Source organism: Periplaneta americana, chromosome 7 (genome assembly GCF_040183065.1).
Source record: "Periplaneta americana isolate PAMFEO1 chromosome 7, P.americana_PAMFEO1_priV1, whole genome shotgun sequence".
NCBI lineage: Eukaryota > Metazoa > Arthropoda > Insecta > Blattodea > Blattidae > Periplaneta > Periplaneta americana.
The window spans coordinates 8716507-8735534 of NC_091123.1; the positions used below are offsets into that span (position 1 = coordinate 8716507).

A 19028-nucleotide genomic window follows, 5' to 3' on the forward strand; every position below is an offset into this window, starting at 1 on the left:
ACCTTCACATCAATCCTCTGTTTCGTCATATTCATAAATTCACCCAGCAGATCCACCCGTGAGGAGGAGGAGGAGGAGACGAAGAAGAAAGCACTCTGACTTGCGGTTGTGAAATGAGACACGAAGTCAAGACTGTCATTGGATAGATTACCGAATACATGTTTCATGTTTTTGCTTATAATACAGTGCTCGTCTTCTTCACGGTTGAAGACCGGCCCTCTGTGTAATCGTCACAATGTGTAAAGCAGGCCGTGCCGATCACAATACAGCAAGCAGTAAGGACAGTGGCCTGTGGGACCGCGATTGGGATTGAAACAGGTTTTCGTGTTGCACACAATGCGTCGAATCCTAGTTCTCGCTTGATGGATCACTGTGGCGACACAGGTCGACCACTTCCGGGGTAACAGGTAGTTCCTGCTCAACCACAGATAGCATGCGATCCCATCCACTTCAGATGACACGGCAGTAATCAGGTGCGGGAGAAAACGAAAGGAAGTAGACAAAACCCGCTCTGTTCCCGACACAATCTCTCATGCTCTGGCAGGAATCGAATTTCGGTCCCTGAATTGAGAGATGATCAGTAAACTGAGCTGTGGTTGGGCGGAGCTCTGTGAGTTGGCATTATGGCATGGAGCAATGATGTAATGAGTAGATATCGGATTTTAGGTGTATTAATTTGTTCCTGAAGAAATAGACCCATATGAAGAAAGTTAAAGAGTAAATGACCAAAAGTCGCCTTTTTTGCCTTTATTCCATTACATTTCTCATTAATTTCTGAATCGGCAAATATAATACTTTATTATATTTATTACATCACTTATGTCATCCAATCTGTTTTAAAAAATACTGAAAGTTAGAATTTATAAAACGGTTACTATATTACCGGTTGTTCTGTATGGTTGTGAAACTTGGACTCTCACTTTGAGAGAGGAACAGAGGTTAAGGATGTTTGAGAATAAGGTGCTTAGGAAAACATTGGGACTAAGAGGGATGAAGTTATACGAGAATGGAGAAAGTTACACAACGCAGAACTACACGCATGGTATTCTTCACCTAATATAATTAGGAACATTAAATCCAGACGATTAAGATGGGCAGGGCATGTAGCACGTATGGATGAATCCGTAAATGCGTATAGAGTGTTAGTTGGGAGACCTGAGAGGAAAAAGACTTTTGGGGATGCAAACTCATACCTTTCTGATTATCATCTGGATGAAGTGCGTGTAACAATTGAAGTTTTAAGGAGTCAGATGAAGATATTTCTTTAAAGCTTTACGAACTGTTGCTTTCGTAAGTCCTAATTGGTTGTGTGGAAGAGAAGGCCTTACGGCCTTAACTCTGCCAGCTAAAATAAATCATCATTATTATTATTATTATTATTATTATTATTATTATTATAATTGTCGGGCACACGAACTGATTTCTTTGGACTCTGAACAAATTCTCTTCGGATGGCTTCTGTTTCATCATTTGTCGATTGTCTAAGTACGATTTTCCTCTAATAGGTTTCCAGCCTCTTTTAAATATCTATCCAACGACAAATGTTATTCTCGTGTGGTGATTCTTCGTTACATACGCAACGAAATTCACGTTGTATACGAGTCACAGATTCAAATTTTGCCAGCCACAAATCACATTTCACATTTTTTCGACATCCATCTTGTATAATTAATTGTAACAATGAAAATTATTGCATTTGTTCGATTGTTAGCACCTTTTGTGTCCTTCAGTGCCTCAAACTTACAGACGAAACACTTCGAGAATTTCATTTTTATCTGGCACCAATATTACATTTCTACCTCTATCCCTCTGGAACCCTACTATGACTCTTGGGACACAGTGTATTAGACCTATTAATTTTGAGTAAGATATGAGAGTTCATTTAGAGGCTAAAATTCCGAAGGCTAGTAATGAGTGATAGAGCAAGGCAGAAGGATGAAGAGAAATCTGCCTTGTCCACAATGTCACAAAGTCTGGTAGGACCGCAGTTGTTAAAGTGAGAGGTGACCAATCGACTGTGTAGTGGTTGGACAGCTATGCGACTTGATATAGAATAATAAATGGCAGGGGAAGAAGGAAGAATAATTACGGAGACAACTCGCCCACAACCTCTGTGCACCACAATTTCACAAACCCTACCAGTAATCCTAAAGTGAGAGGTACTCAGTCGTCTGAGCTGCGGTTGTGCGCTTCCGTGCGTCACTACGGTTACGGAGTAATGAGAGTGGCAGGCAGAGACCCACAATAGCCTGGTAGTGTCTGCGTGGGATCGATCGCGGGCCTCTCGTTTGTCTGGCTTCGCTGCGGGTGTGGCAGCAGACGCGGAGGCGAGTTGAGGAATTTTTAAGCTTTGCACATTTGTGAAATTCCGCGAGGTTCACCATTAGGCGCCTGATAAGTGTTCTTGCAGGAGGCGCAGCCCCCACGCTCCGCCGTGCATACAGTATTAAAAAAATTGCATTTTTCAAATATTTCACATGTGGGTTTCCGTAAGGTAAGAAGGATTCATTTCCTGATAGTTGTGTATTTAGAGTACTCCGTTGTTCTTAGTTGATTGCTATGCTGCTTATCAATTCATATTATAGGCCTACAGTGACATCAAAAACTTTTTCCTTACATTTTTATTGTACTTTGTTTTTTTTTTTTACTATTCCATGCAGGCTTTGCATAATGGTAAGTTTTAGTTGCCATGGTAATATTTTACACTGCATAGATACAATCAGGACTAGTTGAAAATGCAAGGAAAAAGTTTTTCTTGTCACTTTAGAACTCAGTAACAATTGAACAGCTTTCGTATTTCGATTTCATATAAGGTTATCAGCTCATGAAAAACCTCATCTCAACTGACTTCAGATAATGATGATGATAATAATTTTAATACGAATTTTCCATAAACAATGATTTTCCGTCACCCAAACTTAATTTTAGTTCTTCATAAATCCCTATCTGCCTTATCTTCCTCTGTAAGCCCATGATTGTGCATGCTTCCCTTCACTCCGTCAATCCACTTTTCTTTTGGTCTTCCTTTTCGGCTGTTGCCTTCTGGAAGCCAATTTAAAATTTCCTTTGGTGTAATAATAGTAGGAGTAATAGTAGTAGTGGTAGTGGTAGTGGTACTGGTAGTGGTAGTGGTAGTGTCCGTGTCTGGGATCTACGCCTTGGAGAACAAGCCGTCTTTCTGGTTGATAGTATTGAAAATGTGATCTTTATGGTCAGCTGGCATTGTCACTAAAACGTTGTGTGCCTCCTGAAGACATAGGTTTAGCAATTCAGTGAGTCCACGTTACATGCACATAGCTAGCTCATGAGAGCAATGTGTTTCGCAGTCTGGTGATGAATCCCTGGCGAGTGAAATGTTTAATTGTTAGACGTAATAGACTAGTAGATATTGGGACTTGACGTACTTGTGCTCAACCACCCGTTTTTGTTGTTGCAGATGCAGTTCTCTCGCCGGTATCGGGGCACACGACCCCCACACAGGCGGATGGGCTGTTCACCGATATGCGCCTCGTGTCTCTCGAGAAACAACTCAACATTGAGCTCAAGGTGAGTCTACGCTTTAAAATTATTATCAGAGTCCTTAAAAGTCTCTTAGAACTTTATCATTTTTTACGTCATTCCATGGAACTTTTCATCCGAAATTGGCATGTTGTTATCCAGGGATTGTAATGGTGTAGCTATTTCCCATAGTTTTACAGCATAAATCTCTGTGCAGTAGGTGGCATGTATTTGTATCCCATCATTGATAGTAGGAACATCTTTTAGGAGTCGCGTGTTCCATCACTATGGAAAAGAGGGGTGTGTCTGTTAGATCCATATCCAAGAATTGCTACTTTTCGAAAATGGGTCCAAAATATAGATTCTCCTTTCGTATTTTCATTTAAGAAACTGATTGTCACAGAACGTTGGATGTTTCTGTTTTTCAAAACTGAATATACTCACGTCGCGTTGATTGTAGTCACAATCTTAATCATACCGTGTGCACTAGTTTCCCGTCTGCTGAGAGAAGTTTGAATTATTTCTCCCCATTTTTTGGGGTGATTTTGGATGCAATAGCTTCTTGTTGCCTTTTTGTGTAAGGTTTTGTGAGGTAAGTTAGGATGGAGTAGTTACTCGTTGGCATACAGTGGTTTATCGTTTTGTGGAGATGTTAGAATGCAATACTTTCTCGTTTCGTGGGGTAGGCTATTTTAGGAAGTATTTTCTCGTTTTATGAGGTATTCTCGTTTCGGTTAGAATGCAGTAGTTTCTCGTTGTTTCGTGAGATAATTTTAGCATGTATTTTTCTTGTTTTGTGGGATAAGTTAGGATGGGGTAGTTTCTCATTTCGTGCAATAGGTTAAGATGCAGTAGTTTTTCGTTTCATGGGTAATTTAGAATGTAGTTTCGTAGGGTAGGCCTATGTTTGGATGCAGTAAATCTAGTATCTCATTTCGTAGAGTAGGTTAGGATATAGTGCTTCCTCATTGCTTCGTCTCGTTATTTCGTGGGGTTAGTTAGGATAGGTATATACGAGTAGTTTCTCGTTGTTTCGTGCAGTAAATTAGGATGCAGTAGTTTCTCGTTGTTTTGTAGGGTAATTTAAGATGTAGTAGTTTTTCGTTTCGTGGGGTAAGTTAGGGTTGTCATTGTTTTGTAGTTCTTATATTTTGTTAGATAAGACAGTCACTGGGTTTTCGGTTTTCTGAAATAAGATAGCGTTATTGGCTTTTTTCTTTCTTTGTATTTGAATATAGACCTAATCATACTAATATACATGGAGAAATTACAGAATTGTTATCTTCGGAAGTCTTTCCACTTTCCGTTGTGTTGCTAATCTGACGTAATTTGCAAAGTTGGATTAGTTCTCATGTTAGGTGAGCTAAATGCGTAAGAAAGTCGCATCGTATTGACATTTCTACCACATACCAATACACTCGAGAAATGAGTTTAAGTTTAACATGTTAATGTAGAAACGGGTGTAAACTTACACACACACACACACTCTCTCTCTCTCTCTCTCTCTGTTTTGTTTACCGTTGTTTACGTCACAGTTAATTTGATTTTAATACATGAGTACATTACCACATTATTCACCGCGACCAAGGGGCATTCGGGCCATTTGTTACCATAGGAACAATGACAAACCCACGGAAATGCTACACAATAACTTAACAGTCGAAAGGTGTTTCACTTCCGAATTCAATTACGTGTTATATATATTCAATTTATTTCGACGTAGTTTCGAATTTATTTCTCTGTCAGCGAAAGCATGCTCTCATTTCGTACGCTTAGTAATTCTGAAGCATTGTGATGTTATTTGTTATTAACATTTTCCCCCCCCATTAAACGTGGCGGGACATACCCAGGGTTCTGACCCCACGTCGAGGCTCGTTAACGCTAAAATTTCGTTACAAGATACGTTAATCCTTTAAAGGCTCACGGTTATTGTAGTTACAACTATTTTTTCTGTGAATCTGTCAGGGTTCATTCTTTTGACGTGTCCGTAAAATTTTAACCTTTGTTTTCTAATGTCACTATGAATGTGTATTTTTTTATTCCTTGTTTATTTCTGAGTCCGTATTAGTTCACCTATGGCTTTTGGACCTAAAATTTGTCTTATGATTTTGCATTCTTTTTTCTTAATGTTTTCGATATCTGCTTTCTATTCAAAATTAACGTTTCTGCTCCATAGAGACATTCTGGCTTCATAACAGTGTTATGTATTAATTTTTTATGTTTGGATATGCACTTGTTATTGTAAATATTTTGAGTAAGCCGATATGCTGTCTCCATTTTTTTGGCATCTAATTTCGTTCGCTTTCCTTTCAACTCCATTTTCCTGAATCGTTTCACCGATGTAGGCTATTTAAATTGTGGGACTCGTTTAATTTTACCATATTTGGTTTCCACATATTTTAGTCTTTGTTGCAAGTAATGCAATTATTATTATCATTATTATTATTATTATTATTATTATTATTATTATTATTATTATTATTATTATGGCCCGCACCTGTGGAGTAACGGTCAGCGCGTCTGGCCGCGAAACAAGGTGGCCCGGGTTCGAATCCCGGTCGGGGCAAGTTACCTGGTTGAGGTTTTTTCCGGGGTTTTCCCTCAGCCCAATACGAGCAAATGCTGGGTAACTTTTGGTGCTGGACCCCGGACTCATTTCAGCGGCATTGTCACCCTTATTTCATTCAGACGCTAAATAACCAGAGATGTTGATACAGCGTCGTAAAATAACCCAATAAAATAAATTATTATTATTATTATTATTATTATTATTATTATTATTTCATGGCATAACATTGTGATTTTACCTGCTTTGACATCTAGTAACAGTTGGCAAAATTAAAATGAATAGCCTATATTAACTTCTAGGAATTGCTGTTACATTTTCGCCACTATAAAACAAGAGTCTTTCCTAAGTATTCTGACTGTCGCTTAGGCCTATTCATAAAACGAAACATCTGCTGTCAACAGAGATAAAAGTAACGAATCGAGCCGATCATGCCACGAGATGCCTAACGCGTGTTGCGTGTTGCAGGTGAAGCAAGGCGCTGAGAACATGATCCAGAGCCTAACGAGCGGTCACTCGCGCGACAAGAAGCTGCTGCAGGAGGCGCAGCAGATGCTGGCCGACTCGCGGGTCAAGATCGAGTTCCTCAAGTTGCGCATCCTCAAGATTAGGCAGAACAAGCAGCTGCGCCAGCAGCAGGGCGCGAGCTCCGGCGACGCCCCCAGCAACGGCGACACCCACCAAGCCAAAGGTAAGACATTCTAGCATTACACTGCCCGTCAGTTACGAAGACGGCCCGATTCAGAATTTTTTCGTGTGCAAGATGATACGATGTCAGAAGTCTGGTTTAGTCAGATTAACGCAATGAAGCATTTAGATCAGCAGCTCTTAAACTTTATAAGTTCGAGGATTTCACGTTAAGAAAAAAGAATTGAGCATATCGGGCTGTTCCATCAAATTATCAGTTGCCATAGAAACGCCTATCTATCACATAGCTTCTACAACGTAATAGGCAAGGCCCATAAAAACCAATGCTTTTTTCTTAACGTGGAATGCTCTATAGTTAATTACGATACATATCAACAACATATACTAGTCACATCGTCAAAAAATACTATTTTCACGTATTATTAAATCGTATTCATAATTTTCTACCTTCTTTGTCTTTGGCTGGTATTCCGAGGGCCGAACTCTGGACGTAAACGGGTATCTACATTTACTGTGGTCCTATTTGTGCTATAATTGTTCCAGTCGTACATGAGACCTAGGTTGTATTCATGAATCCGATGCTGACAAGCTGACCAACCTGTCTTATCACTAACAGTGCCAGTCTGGATTCCCATACAAATATGTGATGAACCCGACATTCATGCTTCCAAGTGAATTATAATTATTTTACATTTACTTCAGCAAAAGTATAGGTTTCACATTTTCTAAAGATTTTAGACGCAATATAAATCCATTAATTTATGAGCAACGGAAATGTATCAGGGTACACATTTTGGAGGCATTTCGTATACGCTAATGTGAATAATAATACAAGTTTGTTAACGTCCATTCTACGAGAAGTAGCTAAGCAACAGATCGCGCTGACGACCTCTTCAATATTAAAATAATACTCGTCTTGTTTGAGATCCACTCTACTCTCGCCTCCCGACTAGCTATTAACGCAGCCTTACTACCGCGGCCACTTCACTGACAAGCTCGTTTCGCGGGTTGCAGTCCATGCAAGGCGCCGTGGGTATGATATTTACTTTGCTGAGACGGCAACGTCTTGTACTGAACTGTAATGCTGGTTGCGGTCCCATCAGGCATTTTCGAATTTATCGCTTAGTAAAAGCGCCTTCTGTTTTTCTTCATACGACAATTTGTTACCTAATTTAATTTCAATTTTAGTATTTTAAATATGAAATAAATCTGTACTTATTTGAATTTATGTAGTTCTAAATTTTAGGAGTTGTTGTGTCATTTTTGGAGGGGAATCCACAGCAACTACAGCAACTTTAAATTAATTCCAGGTTGTTAAATTGTATTTATATCAATAAAAGATTCACTCAGTTCAGATCTTTGCGAGTCGTAAATGTTTGGGAACCACTGGTCTAGCGGAAAGGAATTTTCCTCTCTCGGGAACCACAGAAAGGAAAAGCCTTTGTTAAAGGCTCACAGGCCATTATTAAGATTTGAATCAAGTGTCCGCAGGTGCTTATCTTGAGGTTATTCTCCTATCTGGCTCGGATCTGCGTCATCACATGTCATGTGCTGCAAGTCCTGCACAGTCATGCAGTTCTCATGAGTCACCTGCCGTAGATTTTTTGCTGCCGTCTGGGGATTCCCTCGCCAAGAATGTGTAAGCAACCCAATCTGTCCGCTTTGTTCGGATATTGCTTTATTATCCGTGCAATCTCTGAGGTCGTTGATCCTGCCCGGGGTTATGTATTTTTCCTCAGTCTGTAGAAGAAGATGCTGCAATAACTCAGTCTTGTATTACTTTTTTTTTAATTGACTACAAACCAAGCGAGATCTAATTAGTTTCCCAGCGAGGGAATTATAGATTAAATTTCCTTCAAAGATCCATGGTGTACGATAGTCTGTCATTGTAGCAAACCGTCATCTAAATGGTCAGGATTTCCGTAACTGAGAATATAATGCGACGGAAGGGGATAGTCATAGTGTGTTAAGTCCTTAAGAGGACACTTACATGATTTTTAAAACTTCTACAACTTTCATCCAAAAGTTATTAATTTTAAACTACATATTAAACAGGCTTGCAATACTATTATCTGTTCAAAATTTGGTGCCATTAGGGCTAATGATTTTGAAGTTATATTTTTTAAAAATATATTTTATATCGACGTAGGCTAATTAAAAAGGCTCCTTGCGACATAGTTCTCAAAATTTTTAGTTCATATTCGCTCAAAAGCTTGAAAATAGTCGTGGGAATATAAATTAATTTGCTTTTTGAGCTCAGTCTAAATAGAGAGTCACAATAAATTTTTAAGTGGATTTTCTTAATTTTTCACCGTAGTGGCCCCTTAAATAAATAAGATTTGTAACATAATTGTTGAAATTTGTTAGTGATTTTACGACGCTTTATCAACTACGATGATTATTTATCTAGTGTCCTAATGATATGAAGGTGATAATGCCGGCAAAATGTGTCCAGGGTCCAGCGCCGAAAGTTACCCAGCATTTGCTCTTAATGGTTGAGGGAATATCCCAGAAAAACCTCAGCCACGGCGCGGGGCTATTATTATTATTATTATTATTATTATTATTATTATTATTATTATTATTATTATTATTATTATTATTATTTTATCGTTATCGTCATTTTATATTATTCTGTTGTAACATATTTTTGTAATACCGGTATTTTATTTATGTTGTCTCAAACAAAGTTACCATAAAATTCAATGTTTATCATAAACAGCTGACTGACTGGCAGAGTTGTCACGAACGTCGATCATAATACACAGCCTCTGAACGTTCGGTAGAAGTTCAACGTACGGTCGAAAGCAATGTAACGTAACGCAAACGAACGTTCGTCGTAATCCCAGCCTTACTTTCTCATCCACTATGAGTCTCACGTAGAATTTTTGTTTCGCCGGCCAGGATCGAATCCTCGTGCCTAATGTCTCGGCGGCAGTTACTGGACCTAGTTGTTCTCTGACTGATGTGTAGGCTATTTTTAGCAATGAATCTGGTCAAGCCCTTCTCATTCGGATTTTTGCAAGTGCAAGTAAGTACCACGAATGCACGTCGTACTGCGTGCGGGCTAGCAAAACAAAACGGACGGATTTAGTTGAGGTACGTGAGTGCAGGGCGTGAAATGGTGGACTGCAGGGAATATGTCATGCATGCAGCCAGGGATAGGCTTTAAAATATACATCATAAGGCTATTATCAGATGTGCGTTCGCTATAGGATTGTGGCTTTCAAGCCAGAGGGCCACCGGTTGTTATTCTTGCTATGTGTGACGGAATAAAGAGTAGAGACGAAAATTGTAGTATACCGTCTGTACAGTTTTAGTATGAGCTTTTCGATTAGGGATTTTTTTAAAGATTTATTTTAGATCGCATAACTGCTGAGTCATTTTTCGACTACATTGTTCACATACAGAAAAATACAATGCAGTCGAAGAAAATTGCAATCAAAATTCACAATATGTTAGCCTACAGTGTATCTGGCTGTACAAAAATGTAGACAAAAAAGATAATAAACAGTGCGTGACAGTGAGAGATTGCAGTTATATCATATTGTACAGTACGAATAAATTCCTTTGAAATATTGATTATTTGTGGAAGAATATTTACATCGTTGAGTGCTGTTTGGTATATTGTACTTTTTCCTTGAGGTGTGGTATCTTCGGCATTCTATGGTGGTGTGTTTGACTGTGAGAAAGCAATGACAGGTGGTTCATCTCTTGATGTGATGTAGGAATGGGTTAATTTTGTATGTCCAATTCTTAATCTTGATAATAAAACCTGATATTTTCTATTAAGCTTAAGAGAATATGCTCTAGGGTGGTTGAATTTTTAGTGCTTTGTTTGGCTTCTCTGTCAGCTGCATCGTTACCTGCAGTGCCACAGTGAGAGGGTATCCAGATGAAAATAATTTATTTTCGTTTTGTTATAAGTTTATGATATAATATCTGAATGTATTGTGCTAATTTATCAGTTGTCCATACAATGCTCAGCGCCTTTAATGGGCTTAAGGGGGGTGACGGGTAAAATTTTGGTAACTTTCAGTCAAAAATCGTATTTTTGTTTTCTTGTAAAAAAATGAATCTCCAATTTCTTATTTATATGTTGAGCAAGTTTTAATGCTCGGCGGCGCTCGAAAGCATAAAAATTGCGCAATATATAGATGGCTGCACCCTTGAACTTCAATCACATGCCAATTTTACAGCTGTTTTCTCATACTTATTTTCCAGCACATTTCGTCAGATTCGAAGTCTAAAGGCTCATTTTGATGATATGAACATGAAATTTTTACTGCATGTTCTATACACTGTAGTTAATGAAATAGCACATGGGTTTTATGATTATATGAATACGTTTTGAATAAAAAATTAAATATTTATAGTGGCAATGGAAAATTTCTGTTTTTAGGTATGCAGTGGTTATAAAATTCCTCCCGCCACCATTTTGTAGTAAAGATATACGAAAAGTAATACGTGATGTTTTTTTATAAATATCCCACTGGTCTTGGAAAAAAAATTCAAACATTTTACTGAAAAATTGAGCGACATCTTTCATTTTGAAATATGCAAAATTTTCACAATATTTTTGTTAATAAGTCAGAAACTAATTGACTCACAGAAATGAAACTTCACCACATCATTATCTATGACACCGTGATTATCAAGAAATCAAGAATGTAGCTTGAAAAATGTAGAAAATAGAAATTTCACCCATCATCCCCCTTAAAGAGTCTGAAATTATGAATTAGGGATTTAACATGGGATTTCAATTATTTCTAAATACTATCTTTCCAGTACGTTTCACAGGAAATGTTACAAGGAACAATTTTAAGGGACTAAAAATATACCGAAATGCAATAACAATCATTTTAGTTTCTTAATAGGTTCAGAGAATCGTTTGCAGTACAATTTTTTACTTTAACTGTATGTGTTTAAAATGGTGGAGGATCATGGTAGACACCCTGTATTTCCCTGGCAGCAGATTTTATTAATGCAAATCATGCTCTCTTTTGAAACATCGACCACTGTCTTCTTTGGAGTAGTGTCAAAATATTGTCTTTTTTTTTTTTTTTTTTTTTTTTTTTTTTTTTTTTTTTTTTGCATATTTCTCCAAGAGTACAGTCGATGAGTGCCTGTTCCGTCTGAATTATTTGTCTCTACTCTCCCTGCCGCTGCTTGTGTTTACATGTCCTGCCAAAAGCTGGGGGGAAAGAGAGTATAGGTGTCTCCAATCCGAAAGTTTCCCCTGTTTCTGGGGAACCCGTTTCCACTCAAAGAAGTAACGGATGGCTCTCCGCGGGTGTTTTTTTGTGAGGGCGGGATTGCTGCTGTCAGCTCTCTTTTTCTCCGCTTCAATTTTTCTCCCGATGGGGGTGGTAGTTCCTTTTCCACTCTTCTGTTAATCGCCCCAGCCATTACAGCACAATGAAAAATCGCCCAAATTGTTACGCTCAAATAGCGTGCAAAAGCGACCTATACTCACTTGAAAAGTGTGAACACGTAGTTATCATGAAATAAAATATAGCCGATGTTTCTTAAGCACTTTACTCGTATCGGAATTGGAACTTCAGTCTTCTTCCATTCTATACAGACGCATATCAGAGTTAAGACACAATAGGATATCACAGTGATAACCGGCAAATACCCATGCTGATTGTGGGATTCGAACCCATAACAGTGTCTTGCATGAATCGCTGAAGTTGCGTACACTTAACGGCAAAAAGAATGGACCGATTCTTGGTCGATAGAAATGCTAAGTTCTATCGCGCGGTTCACTCGTGTAAACGTAACCCACTGCAAGGCATTGATGTGGTGTCTCTTCATAAAGTATTCCGTCTACATTGGAGTTAACCTTACGAGCTGTGTGTGGCCCAGTAGTAAGATGTCTGATTTCCGTACCAGAGGTTGTGAGTTCGCCTCCCGGTATATCCATATATCTTATTTATTTATTTATTTATTTATTTATTTATTTATTTATTTATTTATTATTTTGCTAATAATTGTAACATAAAATATAATATAAAGAGAAAAACTTTAGCTCGCCCCTGAAAGAGTAGAACTCGTGCTCAGGGGCTGATTCCTGAATTGAAATTAATAATTATACAATACAATTTGTCTTATGTCTACTATGCAATTATAGTATATAAATTTAAATTTACAATTTTTATAAAATCCATACATAACTTTTTAAATTTAATACTAGAACTATTAGAATTGACAAGATTAGGATATTTAAATATAAATTTGTTATATATTCTTGGGCCTAAATTACTACTATGATTAAATACTGTAACAGTGTTGCATTTTGGTTCAAACAATCTTAAAGAATTTATACCTATTGTTTCATAACTATGAGAATACAATTCAAAATTATTTCGATTTTTATGTATGAATTTTATTAATACAATATAATAAATTTGTCTTACGTTAAGTACATTAAAGTTTAAAAACAAATTTTGAGATGGAAAATCAATAAGTTTATGAAGACATATTTTAATTATTTTATTGTGTAATAAATAAAGTGGATTAAAATTGGATTTAAATGAGCTACCCCATCCTATAATTCCATACATAAATACCGATTGAAATAAAGTTAAAATATTGTGCGTAATAAACTTATTGACAAGTAATTCCTCAATAAAACAAAATGATATACTATTTTACGTAATTTATTACAAAGGTAATTAATGTGTTGGTTCCATTTTAAATTATTATCGAAAATTATGTCGTCTATCATCTGATATCTTCTGCCCCGAACTCTTGTTCCGTTCACCATTCCTTCCAGTGCATCCTTCAGTAGGCAGTTTCTTCTCAACCAATGACCCAGCCAATTTCTTTTTGGCTTCTTGATCAGTTTCAGCATCATTCTTTCTTAACCCACTCTTTCTAACACGGCTTCATTTCTTATTCTGTCCATTTCACACGCTATATGATAAAAATTAATACTTAAAAGTATATTTCAGAAATCGATTATAATAAAAGAAGATTGGAAAATGCAGGTAGAAAAGATGAAAGATTCTCGATTTCCATAAGCAGCAGTGTCATAGACTACAAACCAAAAGGAGACAGGAAAGACGAAGGAAGGCTACCCAAAAGAAGGATAGACCAGTGAAAATCGGAATAGGGCTACTAGATTGTGTTATTTGTTTAATGCGTATTTTAATTTTAAAAATATATAGGAATCAGTGGGCAGAACATGTTAATGGAATGATACCAGAAAGAATGTCTGGAATGATGTACTATAAACCTAAAGGGAAAAGACATCTGGGAAGACCTAGGAAGTGTTGGACAGGCTGTGAAGCTGGAATAAGCATATGCCTTTTCCTTTGAATTGTTGAAGAAGAAGAAGAAGAAGAAGAAGAAACTTTACAAAAAAAAAAGAGTTTTTAATAACCACGTCGCGTTAATGAGTTTCAGACACCCGTTCGTAATCCATTTTGTGGTAGCCCTCTGTTTTCCTTGGATTTACAATTTTGATATCTTGTGAGGCTTCGCATGCAGGGTGGCTCTTCTTCTACCAAGTAGGCCTATTTCTGTTTCCTTTGCAGTACTTCTCACGCATTCGTTTGACGGACCCCGAATAGCCTTACCTCGTTCTTTTTTAGTATTCAATGCACTTTTCTTGCAAAAGTTTGTCGATAGACGTAAACAAACTAGCTAAATAGGGAACCCCTCCAGACGGCCATCGTCTTAATATAGATGCCGCGTTGTGTTTTCCTGCACTACAAGATCGGACTACTTATCTAAACCTGTCGTCAAGGTGGAGGGGGAATCGGGGTCTGATGTCTCTGATGAAGGCTGAAGACTCTCCTCCCCCTGTTGGCGCTAGAATAGTTTCACTAGAATAGCCCCCCTGACGGTGACCAGCCTTGAAAGAATTCGGTTAATTGATCATAGATGTGAACTTCGCATGTAATTCAGTTTGTGGCTGTAACGGGGTTTTTAAGTTCCCTCTGCACTTGTCACTGTAAATGCAAGTTGACAGGTGTTGTGTTGTTCCTTATTTCCGGATGTTTTAGATTTGCCTCAAAACTTGAGTCTCAGCAGTCACAAATTCCTGGGTGTCAAAATGAAAGAGTTTGTATATTCAAAGAAGGGCATGCGGAGATTCTACTGCGCTGCGATTAATCGATCTTGTGACTTGTGTGTTGCTCTGGAATGGATCAGGTGGTCATGATGATTATTATTATTATTATTATTATTATTATTATTATTATTATTATATCATCGAACACAAAAAGCATTCCCTGTAATCTCAAAAATAAGATATTTTATTTCATTACATTAAATTTGGCAGTTAACCCTTAAATACTCGAGTGTTTTTTCTTTCCTCTGTTTTCTTTGCTGGAAGGTAATATCCTAGATCATGTATGTAACAGATATGTCGGGGTTATAGGCTTTGAGGTTAACAACTTTTGTCAGGTTTACTACGCTGCCATCTAGTTGTTACATAAGGAGTCACGTTATAATACCCATTTGAATTGCATTAGCGACTGTGCTGCCATCTCGTGTTCGTTTACGGCGGACGGGTGGCGATCCTGGCGGTTGTTCTCTTCAAAGTGCTGCCGATTTTAACGTAGCGAGGAGTTATAGTCCCGTCGCTCTAATTTCCGGCAGCCAATCGCGTTGCAGGTCGGCTACATTTAAACGTGTGCGTCTTGTGATTCGCTGATTCATTTCTTAAGGCTCGATAAATAATATAATCGCCCGCCATTTTAGCTCTTTTGTTGGCGTTCGCAGAAAGCACACGAAGACGTTATTTGCCGCTCAATTATTTGCTGAATTACATTGCGTTTGATTTATTATCATAGGAGCTACGACATGATAATGTTTAACGGCGTGGCAAATAGATTCCTCGTATGGTAGCTCGGCAACGTAAGAACAAAACTGGCGAACGATACTACCTACCTAGACTTTATAGAGCCTTTACTTTCTAAGACGTAAGCAAAGAGGCGGAGTCATGCCGGAAATAACAGCTTCGGGACTATATCTGTTACATATATGATCTAGGGTAATATGAAGAGTGCCAGGAGTGTGTAATTTCTTCTATTGTTGAAGTCTTTAAAGCAGTGTGGCTGTAGTCTTTTATCATTTAGCGTCAACAGCTGTTTATAATTATATTGTGTTAAAAATATAGCCTGCTAAATGTTAGAATACGAGTAATATTAGATTTAGCATTCCTTCATTGGCGCGAAATAAATGGGTTTATAACAAAGGATACTGGAGGTGCTCTTCATTAGAGATAGTGTCCGATTATATTGGTCTTGGAGAATATTTGCAACGAAAAGATAAGTACTTCTCCATCCTATACAGGGTGAAAGGGAACCTATTACATTAATTCACAGAGGTGATAGATCAAGTTTGATACGTCCAATAGTTTTGAGAATATGAAATGTAACTTGGTGCAACGCTCCTTGAGGTCATGCTCCGCATCGGGGGTGAGTGTAACTGCCATCATCCACTCCGTAAGACTTGCGATTTGAAGTTCCGAGTAACCACAGAAATTAATCATTAATAAAGACTGGAATCCTAGTCTCTGATCTTTGAAGTTACGTCCGTACGAAGTTTGTGCAATGAGCCAATGACTTGAAGAGCAGTCTCGCGTGGTGCTGTACGATAAGGAAAACAAACACACACACATAAAAGAGTGATTTCAAGAGTAGAGCTTTGTTATGTATTACAAAAAAAAAATATAGTCTTTGCTATAAGTCCTTGTCCTTGAAAGAAATGTTGGTATACCGGTACTTCATCATTTCACCCAGATCTCTGCAAAATTCGTCCGCGGACACTGAATTACTAGTTGAAGTTCGCTTCTTTATATTAATTTAAAATGGTTTGTATGTTTGTTTTTAATTACAGTGCTGCTGTTAATACCTTTCTTTTGGAACATTATGTCAGCCTTACATAAATTACACACAATTATATCGCCACTTACACAGAAATACTGTCTTCCGAATTCCCCTGCCCACTTCTGTTTTAGGCATAATATCATAAACATTGCTAAACAAAAATATACTGTACTTGTTTAGGAGTAACTTGTTTTAGAGTGATCTTGTAGTGCGGGTTATTTGTTGTGGTTGTGAGCAGAGTCTTTACTGAAGGGCACGTGCCGTATTGTACACCCTTGCACACTTATACTCATTCCAGTGTTGAGGGACTAACAAAACGGACTTTAATAATTAGACAGATTGCTACGATCACTAGAGTCTGATAGTCCCCGTATACTAGCGTATCTCGTGATCTACTCGTCTCCTGCGATATGCTTGCCCGCGGTACTGGCAGCGGTCCATGATTGTGAGAGCTATAATAGAGAAGCTGGCCATCTGCTGGTCATCTCAATCACATATTACCCAAGTTCTTACGCCACCCTGTGCCATATTCTGTTGTAGATGTAGTGGGGAGTTAGTGAAATGACGTCTGTAAGTTGGTGGAAACAAAACAACCTCGGGAGAAGCCGACAATCACAAATCTTGTTCGCCATAAGTATTAACGCCGATATCGAACCTGACTCCTTGAAATGATAAACCCGTAAACCCGTCCCCTAGCAGTAGTTACCGGTGGAAGAAAAGTATAAAAAGTTGTACAGTGGAGTCCCTCCGTTGGAAACTTCTGTTATGGAAATTTAGAAAGCTAGCTGACTCCGCCCCTACAGGAACACCACTCATTACGTTACAGATCAGGCTATCGCTTTGCTCATGCCCGATGTTGACATCAAAAGATATAGTAAAGAAGAAGAAAGATATTTATTTTCACTTATATATGAAGATACAAACTTAAATAAGAATTATTTTAGCATCTAAATATATACACATACAAATATGAGAAGATTTTTGTAACATATACAAATATGGGTAAATAATTACAGTGATAACTTCTCTAAATAAACTAATTCTTTTAACATTAACAACAAAACTATTTTTACCATAAGTCATTTAGACTGATACCCTTTCATAATACATTTACTCAGACAACAAATTAAGTTGAAACTTGTGGGTAATCTGCTGTGTGGTCCCTCCAACGCTTAAAGACAAGTGCATCATCCTCAGTAATACGTAGTATTAAAACAGTGTTTGTACTCACCCGGCTGCTTACACCACGTCCTCTGTCTACCTGAGATCATCGTTCGGCAGAGGATGCATCACAGAGGTAGGGGCGGGCACATAAGACCAATAACGTACTACACTGTACGTACAAACGTATGAAATTACCTTTGATTGACTATTAGTTTTTACCCCCTTTATGAAAAACGAAGGGACTCCACTGTAGCTATTCTCGCGTCATTACAAGGATTCTGGGCATTGTTGGAATATCTGGATTACAAATCTGGATTTTCTTCGCTGGACTGTCTGGTTCAAGTTGGAAAAGAAAACATGGACATCGACAAATTAATTTCGTTCGTGGATTATTATGGGACCAGAAAGATAAAAATAACTATAACAGATTTATTTTGGACAAATTGTGAGAAGAAGTGGCAATAGAATTGAATTATTTTACACGTGACTAAATTAAAAACATGTTGTTATGCTACAAATCGGATATCATTTTTTATGACCGTGACATTTATTTTATAATAATGATAGGTCGGCATTATTTTAATAACTAGTTATTATTTATTAATAAATAATTGATTTTAATTGCTTTATATCAACCACATTAATAAATTTCGATATTAACAATCAAAATCTTTATTGCTATGTTCTGTGCAGAATAATAGTAGCTAATATGATATAATATTTAATAACAAAATTATTATTTTATTACTACATTGAACTTCATAAGTTACACAAGAAGATGCTGAATGAGAGAATTTTTTAATAAATCACTTACGTGAACTGCAGCAGAAAGGGTAACAAAAAATGCAAATATCAATATAAGAGGCACTCTATTTTATAAATCGTGCAGATATTTGGATATGCCGATGATATTGATATTGTGGGAAGAAGAAAAAGAGCTATGAAGGCGGACTATATTAACCTGGAAAGAGTAGCTAGCAAAATGCATCTACAAATCAAGATAAAACAAAGTATATGCCAGTTACATCAAAAGACTGTAAGCAATATCCATCCTATATAGAAATTGGATCAGATAAATTTGAGACTGTACACAGTTTTAGCTGGATCTGAAATAAATTGTAGACATGACAGCAGTATTGAGGTTAAACAAAGGTTGCTGTCTGCAAATAAATGTTTATATGGACTCAGGAAACAATTTTTTTAAGAACTATAGTCTAAAAAATGCAAAGTTGAGATATTAAGCATATGGTGATCATATTGTAGCGAGCATCTACAGAATTAGTTGTTAGGGGATAAAAACACCATATTCC

General features: G+C 37.5%; 1 protein-coding gene across 9 annotated transcripts in view; it reads left to right on the forward strand.

Moving 5' to 3' along the window:
• The window catches only part of Pkn (serine/threonine-protein kinase N), a 251712-nt gene that overhangs the window by 138844 nt on the left and 93840 nt on the right, over positions 1-19028 (forward strand). For 8 of the 9 annotated variants that reach the window (XM_069830226.1, XM_069830222.1, XM_069830223.1 and 5 more), the window contains 2 exons: positions 3437-3546; positions 6533-6755. In XM_069830226.1, coding sequence (XP_069686327.1) covers positions 3437-3546; positions 6533-6755 — 333 coding nt within the window. Of the gene's footprint in view, positions 1-2473; positions 2495-3436; positions 3547-6532; positions 6756-19028 lie in introns of those variants that run through there. The other variant, XM_069830231.1, reaches the window with a different exon arrangement.